Source organism: Talpa europaea (assembly GCF_964194135.1).
Source record: "Talpa europaea genome assembly, chromosome: X".
Taxonomy (NCBI): domain Eukaryota; kingdom Metazoa; phylum Chordata; class Mammalia; order Eulipotyphla; family Talpidae; genus Talpa; species Talpa europaea.
In genome coordinates this window covers 77,819,563-77,831,920 of record NC_140081.1, presented here as the reverse complement: position 1 = coordinate 77,831,920, position 12,358 = coordinate 77,819,563, and the positions used below count along the sequence as shown (strand labels likewise).

General features: G+C 42.3%; 1 protein-coding gene across 3 annotated transcripts in view; it reads left to right on the top strand.

The window, feature by feature from the left end:
* Window positions 1-12,358, top strand: part of TENM1 (teneurin transmembrane protein 1) — a gene marked incomplete at both ends in the record, with an annotated part of 529,505 nt that overhangs the window by 501,504 nt on the left and 15,643 nt on the right. For all 3 annotated transcript variants that reach the window (XM_084259136.1, XM_084259137.1, XM_084259135.1), the window contains 2 exons: window positions 2,704-2,876; window positions 4,004-4,239. In XM_084259136.1, coding sequence (XP_084115262.1) covers window positions 2,704-2,876; window positions 4,004-4,239 — 409 coding nt within the window. The remainder of the gene's footprint in view (window positions 1-2,703; window positions 2,877-4,003; window positions 4,240-12,358) is intronic.

Here is a 12,358-nt window from a genome sequence, read left to right as displayed (position 1 = left end):
CTAACCAGCAACTGGGCAAGAGTGTGGAAAATTCTACCTGATACCCACACCATTGCCTCCCTCACCAGAGAAGGAGCAGGCAGCAACCTCCCAGCTAGATCTATTCAGGTAATTACAGTCTTATCCAGGACTGTTTAGCTTTCCTTTCCAAATATACTCCTGCAATTTCGGGAGTGGGGATGGGAACGGAGTATGTAGGAACGTGACTGTGCACTCTGGAGTAAGTTTTAAAATGTATAATCTCAGACAAAAAGCACCGGTGACTGAGTGTTAAAGGTGTTTGGGGGTGGGGAGAGAGGATTTAGGAAGCCAGATTTATCCCCAATAGACTACTAAGGTTCAGAGTGATTTTTGACCCTTGTACCTCTGCTCAAGGAGGGATCAATTGGCACCCGCTCTTCTGTTGCCTGGGGGGCAGACACAGTGATTGCCCTCCCCTTTTCATGGAATTTGGCTTTAAAACAAGTGGTGAGGGCCTCCCCGGTGGCGCAGCGGTTGAGCGCTGGGTTGCGAAGCTGCCCGCAGCCTCCACAGCACCGGTTCGATCCCCGGCTGCTCCCCGGCCATCGAGGGAGGGTCCCGCATGGCGCGCGGACCTCTCCTGCCGCCCGCTGCTCCCCTCAGCAGTGTACTTCGGTCCTTCTGCCTGCTCTGCTCCCCGCTCTGGCTCTGGTGAATTCTCTCACCCTCCTGCGCTTCTGACTGTACCCAGTGCTTGTGTAAATAATAAATAAATGAATCTTTTTTTAAATAAATAAATAAATAAATAAAACAAGTGGTGTGTGGCTAGGAAAGCAGGAACTGGCCCACAAGCTAGAAAGCCCACAGAGATCCCATCCGCACAGCCTCTTGGGTCAGATCTCATGGAGGGATGATGAAGTGTGACCTTGCTGAGGCATGAGGACACCTCTTAGAAATCAGGGAAGAGAAACCAGTAAGGCAGAGTCGCTGGAGATGGGTGCGAAACAGAAAAGCACTCTGGGTAATCCAGGTGGTGGGGACATAGTCTCCCTCATCAGGAAAGCACATGGCAGCTTCCTTCTGTCTGCTGCTTGGAAACTCCTCCCTCGAAGAAAAAGTCAGTTGGTACCTTGGAAGAGTCAAGGCTGGACATTGTTTCCGTCTCCTAGAAAGAAGACCAGGCTTGGGACTGTGCTGGGCACTCCAGCCCTTCCATGCCACAGAGCTCCAGAGCAGGCCATGGGAGAACAGGCTGTGCAGGGCCAAGGGCTTTGCCATTAAGCCCACACACTGATAGCACCTTTCAGCCTTTTCTTGATAAAGAGGCCTAGCTGCATTGTATGCAACATGCCAGAAACCATTTGGATTGAAATCCCTTCAAACAAAGAATGCATCCAAGGGAATAACCAGGGTTTGGCCTATCTATGGTGGCAAATGACCTATTTGATTATTTTTATTTGCGTGCACAACTGTTTTAATTGCCAGCAAGTGTGTGTGCACACATGTGCACATTCAAGGACACACGGAACTGAACTTGAGGTGGCATTGTGCATAGCCTCGAGTTTGATTCTGTCCTACAAAATAAGGTCCAGCCTCTTTTCCCAAGCCTACCAAAGGCTGGTCTGGGTTTTAAAATTTGAGCAACTCTCCAGGCTGAGTTGGTTAATACCTAGTGGATTAACACTGAATCACTGTGCCATTTTGCATAATTGTTGCAGAAGGAGGCAGTAGAGCCAGACTCTGCCATTGTGTCCAGGCTGTATCTTGCTCACTTTGGGTAAAAAGAATATACTTGTTTAACATTTTAAAAGCAAATAAAAGTGCTTAAATATTTTGTAATTTGCAACTTGAAAAGAAAACAGTAATGGGTTTCCAAGTGCATGTCTTTACTTTTAATGAAGTGTTTATTTTTCATGGTTCTATTGCCAATAAAAGAACAGCTCCACATCAAAAGCCTTCAGGGAAGCAGTTTCCATTTGGAGGACAGTGAGATTGCCAATAATTCTGAATTTTTTTTAAAAGTAAACTCACTAGACTATATTTTTAGATATAGGTTATTGCCTATTATCCCAGGTAATTATTTTTTTTGTCTCTGACTCATATAGGCAAATTACAACACATTATGTACTATACTCTAAAAGATTAAAAAATTAAGTGACACTGAGATCAGGGGGTTCCAGAATGTTTTAATGAACATGTTTCCATTATCCTCTGTGCTTGTTCATTTTGTTGGAAGAATGATTCATTCATTTCAAATTTGGCAACTTAAACAGCAGCAAATATAATTTTCCTATCACAATACAAAGTCAGTTTATTGGCCTGCTCAGTCTTCAGGAGCCATTTGGGCCTCCTTTTCCTTTGCCAACAGCACCCTCTGCTGGGTTTCATTATGCAGCGCATCTAATGGTTTCGAACCGAATTGCAAAGGGAGGCCTCCCTGCAACATTGCACACAGCAGGACATGATTCATAAATCAGTTTTCCACTCTGGTGATTCATTACCAGATATATTTTTTCTGTAAAACAGCACAGCTCAAGGAAGTCATCAAGAATTCAGAAGCTGCAAAAAATACCTTTGTTTGATTAATCATCTCTCTGACCTTTTTCTTCTTATTGAACAAGGTTAATAATACTTGTTATCACTCAAAGTTAAACTGCATTAGCTGCCAAATGATTTTTATTTTGCAAAAGCCTGTTATCACTGCCAAGAGGCTTCAAAGTTGGGATGTGTTACATTCCTCAGGTATGACCTCGAGGGACATCTGACCAATGCAACATTTCCCACTGGAGAGGTCAGCAGCTTCCACAGTGACCTGGAGAAGCTGACAAAAGTGGAGCTAGATACTTCCAATCGTGAAAATGTCCTCATGTCAACCAACTTGACAGCAACTAGTACCATATATATTTTAAAACAAGGTAAGAATATTTCCAAATGCCCCTGACTCTAGCAAGACCCATCTTAGCTTCTACTGTCAAACTTCTACACCTGGTTAATAGTTGAATTCATTTTGAGAAGATGGCTTCTCTTTCTTTTCTAGCTACGGAAGCAGAAACCCAGACAAAAATCACACCCTTCACAAATTCACGCGGTAACTTTGGGCCACCTCTCTGGGGAACTTGACTTCCCTACCATGTCTGCTCTTCCATCACGTCATGTCCCATCACCCAGCTGTTTGTAAAGCCCCTGTAGGCTTGGATTCGGTTCTATTACAGGCATGGGGTCTGGTCCCACCTGAGATGAGCATTCTAACTGACATGGGTGAATGCAAAGGATGAATTAGGATATACACTGAGCAAGAACAGGAGTGAAAGGAGAACATTAAGAGCTCATTCTATTCAAAGAGAGGGATGGAAAAAAGAACAGAAGAAAAAAGAAGGGGGATGGGAAAGGAAGAGGGGGCAGGGAGTAAGAGCGAGAGAGAAGGAGATACAAAGAGAAAAAAGAGAGTAGGTAAGTAAGTAGGCTGGGTTTGGAAGGAATATCTTGGAGGCTAGAAGGGAAACAGACTCAGAGAAATTGTTTTCTCTCTGCCCAGTCATTAAATACTCATTGTGCTGTTAGGTTGTGAGGCCACACGCAGAACTGTCCAAAGTTCAGATCAGCTCCAAAAGGAGCAGTGGCAACCTTTGTCAGTGTTACACTTTTGTGGGGTACAGCAAGTATGCTGGTACCCCAGGTGGTAAGGATGCTGTGTCGAATTTCAGACTTTCTCATTGCAGCTCCCAGAATATCAAACTGTGGAGGGCAATGCAAGAAGTCAGAAAAGGAGTTTGTGATAGAATTCTTTAAAAATAAAAAAAAAAAAACCCAGCCTGCAGTAATTGACAGGAGTCTTTTATCCAAGAAGCAAGCTACCCCAGCTGTGAAAATAACAAGGCCCAAATGGGCAGAGCGCGTTTGTCTGTCAGCCTAGTGCTCTAGCCCAGAAGCAGTTAGGCCCACCTCCTCACGCCTTCCCAAACTCACCTCCTGAAGCTAAACTCATCTCTCTGCTTCCTTGTGCTTTTCTTCCCCTCTTATTCCTTTGCTCGTCTGTCTACAGAAAATACCCAAAGTACCTATCGGGTGAGTCCAGATGGCTCCCTGCGCGTCACCTTTGCCAGCGGCATGGAGATCAGCCTCAGCTCGGAGCCGCACATCCTGGCAGGGGCGGTCAACCCCACCCTGGGCAAATGCAACATCTCACTGCCTGGAGAACACAATGCAAACCTCATTGAGTGGCGGCAGCGGAAGGAGCAAAACAAAGGCAACATTTCAGCTTTTGAAAGGAGGCTGAGGGTAAGGCTTGACCTCTTGTTTTCTTTTTGAAAACTGCAGCACCTCCCTAATCTGACGTTCCATTTCCCTAAAGCTTTTCTAGGTGACTGACTAGCTTATATGATATACTAATTCAAGAGAGGGTGCTAATGGCTGATAATGGTTCAGTATCCTTAAATGAACATTCTAATAGGAGCTTTCTTTGTCATTAGCCAGCTAAAGTGCTCTAATAGTAGCAATTTCAGGCACCAAGAAAGTCTAGATGGAGAAATGTGTTTAGTCAGGAGGCCTTCCAGAATCCCTCACGGCTTGCCATGGAGATGACTGTCACGTCCACCGGTTGACCTGCGTCTCTGCTTTGCAGGAGTTTATATTTTATATTCACAGGCAGACACACAGAAGGACATGAGGCATAAGGCACCTTTGGACAAAGGCAAAATCATTGCATGATGTCATTGCCACGAATACATGCTAAGGGCCAGGAGTGTAAAGGGCTAGTCCTGAGAATGAGCTAGAGGTGCTCAGAGACAGCTGCCTGAGGGAAATGAAAGATTTGGGGGGTTTCAAGTCCTGACCAAGCGCAGTTCATCACAGTTCACCAGAGACCTGGCAGTCCAAATTGTCTTTCTATAGCACACAAAGCCTACAAATACCTCAGCACTCTGTCTGCATGTACCTGCTTCAACATTAACCAGTGTTAGGATGATGTGACCAACTTTCCAAATATAGCGACATTCAATAGTAGCCCCAGAGCAACTGCCAGCCTGAGGGAAGCACTCACTCACTATTGAGGCCAGGCCTACTTTGAGCGCCTGTGTCGTGCCTGTGATACCTGGGATGCTTGCATTTTCTTCACTCACAGTAAAAATTCACCCACAGTAATAATGGGTAACCTTCAAGCTGCGGAAGGGCAACAGCAACCCAGCACCCAACTCCAGCAAGAAGAGGTCAGAACTGTCCTGCAGCTCAATAAGCACAAAACACATGACAACCATGTCACTTCTCAGTCAGTTCTGCCAGTGACACATGGACACAGACGTCAGTGCATCTTCTTTGTAACAGCCACTAACGTCTACCCTCACAAGTCAGTTAACATGTTTGATTGTATTGACTGGTCTCTAACAGAGTATTTACCAGCTATGCCTCTGGATGAAGAAGTGAAACCAGTCCAAATAGTCGAGCCTCTCTGTGTGGGGGTTTCTTTCAGAGTTCTGGAAATGGGATCTCCTGGGTAAAACTCCAGATGGCAAAGTTACATAACCTGGCCTTGATAACCAGTTTCACAAGTGATTTGAGAAATGCCATTATTTTTTTCACCTGTGAAATAAAGATATAACAGAGAAAAGGAAGACTAATCTTCAGATGCCTTATTAAGCTCATGGATTCACCACAGAAAAAATACATCAAATAAGTGCCCTGTTAGTCCCTCCTCCAAGTTATAGCTTCAGAAAAGCATTGTGAACCAAATCACATACCATGTGACCTTGAGATCTTACACTTTCTAAGATAACCTGCCATGTTTTCTCCCCACCATATGCATGGATAATGGAAAGAGACAACTGTAACTTATTGTCATTTATACATCTTTTTTTAAATATGTATTGATTTTATTTTTTTTTAAATAATAAATTTTATTTTTATATTCCCCATACAATACATCTTATCCCGCGTTGTTCTTAATGTTGAGAAGCTAATGGGCATAAAACATTTAGGGACTTTAAAAAATAGAGTGAAGTGATATTTCCTTAATACTATTTATAACTGACTTTTTTGTTTCCCCTCCTGTCCTAAAGTTGAGAAGGCTTGTGGCATGGCTTATTAGTGTGGCAAAGTCAGGGCCTTCTCCTCCAGGTGACTTGTAGGGTACTTTTGGAGGTTCTGGCTTGGAGAATGGAGCCCCTTTTTGGCTAAATTAGTGTTACTCTGCAGGTCCCTAGAAATATGACAACTGTAACCATCCTTTATGTGTGTTCAGGGCCTTAGAGTTAACAAAATGCTTTCTTAGCCAGAATTTTATTATTTGAGCACCACAAACATCAATTGTTGTTATTCCCAATTTACAGAAAACTAAGAGTAAGACCCAGAGAGGTTAAGTGATATGTCCAAAGTCAAACAGTTATCAAGGATCAGAGCCAGTGCTAAAATGCAGGTCGTCGCCTAGCACAGCACTCTTTCCACTACATCATGCTGTGCTGCCTTGTTCCTTAAAATAATTAATCTATAAATCATTGCCCCACTCGGTGGAGCCACCTTGGCAAGGCCTGACTCCTCATTTCAATGCTGACAAAAAGAGACAAATAATCGACTCTAATGTACTGGCAAGTCCAGTGTGGGTGGCACGGGACAACTGGCTGGTCTCCAGACAGGGAAAGTGTAGAAGAGGCAAGAGGGGGAGTGAGACGGTTTAACTGGTAAATTATCACCTGCTCTCACCATCCCTTGGCATTTTTGTTTATACTACTGCCTTGGTTTCCCCAGATTCGCTCTATTGGATTTAAGGGAATATGCTTCCAAAATGGAGGGGTGAATCCAATTTCCACAAAGCAACGTCTCTTTCCCTACTGATTGTATTATTTCAGGGATGGTGCCCCTTCATCTCCAGGGGCTTTTCGGGGACAAGCTTAGAATGAAACTTACTTCCTGGGCCAAAATGTGGTGACCATTTGTAAGCATACTTGTAAAAATTAAGATCTCTCTCAAGTACCACAAGAATCATCTACTTCTGCTGGTGGAGCTGCCACTCCAGAGCCAGAGCAAGTGAGGGTACCAGCGCTCTTGAGACAGAACCCCAGGTTCTGACAGTCATACGATATAGAAATCCCTGCTATGCTGTGGGACAGAGGGCTCCTCTTTGAAAAGCCACACAAAGGGGTGATGGTAATTTGCAAATGTGCTTGGGTAGCAGGTCATAAAACACTAATTGATCAGGTGTAAAATGACAGGTTCATTTAAAGGCCCATTTGGTAAGACAGAAGTTACAAAAAGCTACCTATCATATCCACCCCAGACCTTCTAGCTGGAAAGAAAAACTAAGAAAGGGATAGACCTCTCTTGGATATAAAGCAACTCTTGTTGCTTTATCTCCAATGATTAGTGATTTATTTTCATACAAAATCGGGTTCCCCTTCAAAGTGAGGGAGGCAAACTACTGGGAATCATGATTTCCTGCTCAGCCTGAGCAGGCAAGGGATTTGTTACCTCTGGGCCATCCTGCACCAGCTCCATTAAGTGAAATAAATCACATTAACATCCTGAAATTTCATTTATTTAAAAAATCCATTTCCCCCCAACCTGAGTTGCGTTTGAATCATCTTCCTTGCAAAGTACTTTTACATCCAGTCCATGTATCTTCTCATCTGCTGCATCAATCTGTCCCTATAAATATATTTCCCTGGACAAAAGAGAAATTAGAATACAGATAACAATAGAGGCCGTTGTAAAAGAATTGGACATTCACCAAAAGCAAACTGGTCTGGGAACTACATCCAGATTGCACCTTACTATGTCCATGGATAATAATACCATTCTATGAAACTTATCCCAGTATTGGATCCCAGAGCTCTTTACAAGGTTTCATAGGCAGAGATGGGAGGCTACAGCAATACCCCACAACTACAGCCTCCTCTATTAAAAAAAAAATCCAGGAAGCTGAGCACTTCAAACCAAAGTCATAAAATCAAGTAAGATGATTATGATGTGTTTACAAGCAAAATGAAGCAAAGACTAATCTGAAACCCTCACAATTGATTTCTTTTTCTCTCAACTGGAAGATAACTAAGAAGGAGGAAGATTGTTTTTTGAAGTGCAACATGTAAATGTTCATACGTGATGAGAGCTCTGAAAGGGGAGATGAGCCTGGTCAAAAGACAGGGTCCCAGACATAAATGATGGGGAATCTGGGAGGCGGCCAGAAAGGTCCCTGCACCCCTGTCCATTCTCTCACAGGGCACTCAGGCTGCTCAGAGCTGGAGTTCCCATTTGCTTCCCACTCTTTTAACTTCCTTCTCCCCAGGTTTGCTGCAAGGATTTATGCTTGTGAACATTTAGATAAAGAATCTGCTGGCACTGACCGTAGATCTGAGGCATGCAGCAGGGGAGGAGGAGGGAAGGGTGAAAACAGGGAAGAGCACAAGATTATGTGACAGGTCACGGGTGCCGTGGTGGTGGGGAATAATGGGAACCTCACAGGAGGGGAGAAATCAAATACTGTACCAAAATGAACAACAATGTAAGGAAAAATAGTGCTTCATTAAAAAATAAACAAAAAAACATTAGTGAAGGGTGAAAAAACAAAAGTCTGCTTGCAGCTGGATTAATCTATTTAAAGACTAGATCTGCTCTCAGCCCCAAGTAACTGTGGGTCTAAGGAGTCACCTAGACACAGGAGATTCAGGCATCGTGGACACCAGGCAGAGTTGACCTTTTGGGTCGGAGGAGTCTTGGGGTCTTCAATGGATAGAAGTTTCTGTGTTTGTTAATCTTGGGTCAATGCCACTAAGCTAAGTAAAAAGAAAGTATTGTTTCACACACTGTTTCACATGTATATAAGCATTAATGCTTTGGTATAAAAAATTAAAATATGTGTGGTATGGTTACACAGATGAATTCACCAACCAGAAAGTATTTGAACAAGAACAATTAATACAGTAAAAAAAAAAGTGTCCTTGTTAAATGATGTGGCAGAAATCAGGTGAGAGGGGCCTCCCTGGTGGCGCAGGAATTAAAGTCTCAGTGGTCTCAAGCTATCTGGCCAGGAAGCTGACCCACATGGCACAGCAGACCTCTCCTGTCTTGCCTGCTGCTCCCCTCAGCATTGTATTTCAGTCAGTCTGCCTGTTCTGTTCCCCACTCTGTCTCTGGGGAATCCTCTCACCCCCTGCACCCCTGGCCCACACTCCAGCTCTTGTATTCATAAATAAATAAAAATGAATCTTTGGGGAAACAAAGAAATCAGGGGAGAGAAAGATTTGGAGGAAGGGCTGATATGTGCACAATTTTGTACCACTTAACCATCTGTAAAGTGAAGGATTATGGGCTGTACAAACTCCATTACTGTAGTATTATTACTGTTAATCTTACAGCAGCTGGAACTCACTATGGCCTTACTATGTGTATCACCATCTATTAATTCAATTATAGGTCATAAGACCTTATCAGGTGGGTTCTATTATTATCATTCTCATTTAACAGATGAAGAAACTGAGGCACAGAGAGGTCATGCAACTCCTAAGTGATAAAACTACTAAGTGATAATATCAGGATTTGAATCCAGGCATTCCAGTTCAATAGTCCATGTCCTAAGAGCCCTGTGGCACCAAGATTTTGTGACTGATAAGTAAAAGAAAAAAGAAGGTAAAGTGGAATTCCAGATAGAGTAGTACAAGCTGGTGCTCACACTGAATCCTTGCCCTATTCATTCGTGAGCAACTGTGTGAAATCAAATCAAGGCCAAGTAGGTTTTGATTGCCAGCCTAACAACATCAATAAAAAAATAAAATTTGTAGAATGGTATTGATTGACTTCTAAAAATCAAGTAGTAATTACCTTGAAACCAGTGAGAGGAGAATAGCACGTACTAATTTAAAATAGACTGTGACTTTTCTATCTGTTCTCATAGCTTCATGGAAATTAAATGCAATGTATCTCCTGAACTGTGATGTGGTTATTTGGCCCATTTCACTTATTCACCTTCCAACGTCTTCAGCAAAAACTACACAAGAAACTCAGTTGCATTGTGAGTGGAAATGCTAGACAGCACCCTGGAAAATTCAGCCTTCTCCACCTTGTAGAAAAAAGAAAATTAACTGCCATGATTGTAATTTTTCAGCAGTGTGTGTGTGTGTGTGTTGTGTGTGTGTTCGGCTGACCTATAGCAAATTGCCCATTTTTGTAGGCCCAAAACAGTCAAATATCAGCAGTTGCCTATAGATCAACCTAATGTATCTTCATCCTATCTTTAGCCTATTAAAGATAAGATTTGAATGAGTCTCAAATTGGAAAGGTTGAAAGGACGTTCTGTTAAGCAATTCAAGCACAGTCTTAGAAAAGAGCAAGAAAAGACTGAAGAGAAGCAAAGGGAAATCTCCCTTGGCATTTCTGCTTCTATTATCCTCCCTTTGCAGGCACTTTGATTCTTGCTGGCAACTCCATCCATGGTTCCTCAGCCCACACTCTTCCATCTTTCCTCTCTGGTCCACGTTTGAACAAAAAATAAGCCCTTCTCCTCACTTCTCCTTAGCGAAGCTGAACAAAAATTATTAAGGGGAAACCAAAGGACAAATGATAACGTAGATACTTCTTCCCCAGTTAAAAAAAGAAATGCCAAGTCCTGCTTTCTCACCACCATATACAGCTCATCCAGTTGCCAACCGCAAAGGTCTTGTTCAATGTGCCACCTGTTCAAGGAGACCTTTTTGAACTGGGGGTTACCTCAAAATTTTCATTCTCTCCCCTCTCTTTTCCCAGGCAAGGCCTGGTATAGACTGGAGGAAACGTGGAAATAAGGATTGATGGCCTCCACTTAGATCAAGTGTTGTTATTGTCTTTCAGGCAAACAAGTGCTTGTGTGAATGTGGCGCTTTCCCAACCTTGATCATGACCCCAGGTGTCAGAGGTGTTCAACCTGGCCTGATTCCTGCCGCAGAGGCTGGAGGCACATAAGCACCTAAAAAATTGAGTGGGAGAGCCTGAAAAAGCATTCTCCTTCCCAACCTCCTCCAACACCACACGCAGTGGTTACAGATGGTTTCAAAAGTCACATGTAGTTTCCACAGGCCATTCAAAGTGACTCTGGCATTTTAAACTCCTTCATCCCCTTTCAACTCTTAGCCAAATTTTACATTACTTTCTAAACCTCACTTTGAAACTAGTGTTTCAGCAACATCTGAAGATCAGAGTGTATTATCCAGAAACACAGAATCATGGTGGCAGTTTTGACAGGCAGAGAAAGAACATTAGGCAGAGTTTGCCTCTGCTTGCTTTAACAGTGATTCCTGCTTGTGTTGCTGTAATGACTTTATTGAGAAATGTGTTCTTGAGTAGTAAACTTAATCTATCAGACAAATAAAACCACAAATTTAGTTCAACTGGAAATCACTTGTTACTTTGGCTCTTTAACTATCATTATAACATAAATTGTAACAGTTACAACTGTCTCTGGGAGTACATGGACATTTTACAGCTATTGTAAATGAACAGTATTACAGTTGGAGATATGTGCATATAAAACCACAGGAAAGGTAGTTGAAGAAAGAACACCTGGTTTCATATAGGTTTCCAAGCCCAGCATATCAAAAGACAGAAAATATGTGCTTCTCAATCACCTTTTAGGTGAGCAGCAAGTTAATTTGTATTTATGCCCTGCAACACCACACCCAGTGGCTACAGATGGTTTCAAAAGTTGTGATTCCCAATCTGTGATTTTATTCTCTGAATTAAATCTATCCTGGCAACTAAAAGCACTTCCCCCCAAATAATTTGAGTCGCTAATCACTAATTTTCTGGGTAGAATTCATGGCATGGCACATTTGATAAGTTTCGTTTTGTTTTTACAGAACCTCAAAATTAAGGGCAAATATCGTTAGCATGTGACTGATGAAGAAACTGAAACCAAAAGAAGTTTTTAAAAAAACAAAGTGCCGCACCCCAATAGAAAAATGGGCAAATGTCTTGAGTAGGTAGCTCATCAAAGATGTATGTGTGGCCAATGGAGGTTAAAGATTCAAGGCCACTAGTAATAAATGCAAATTTAAACCACAGTAACATACCATTTCCCCACTCTCCTACTGGGAAAAAAATCACCGACAATGATAATACTCAATATTAGTAAGGACGACAATGAGATGGGCTCTCCCACTACTAGTTAATGGGAGAATAACTTTGTACAACCTTTGCACACTATAAAGTAATATCTCAAGTTGCATCAGGAGTCTTTAATATATTCTTATCTTTTGACCCAGCAATTTCAGTTTATAGGGTTCTATACTAAGGAAATATCCATTTGAAAAACTTCAGCAAAATATGAGATATGCAAAAAAAATGGAAAGTTAAAACTAACTTCCAACAATGGGAGAAGGATAAATTCTTATCATGTAGGAAGATGTTACGCAACCATTAAGATCACTTTTTGAGAATATTTAAT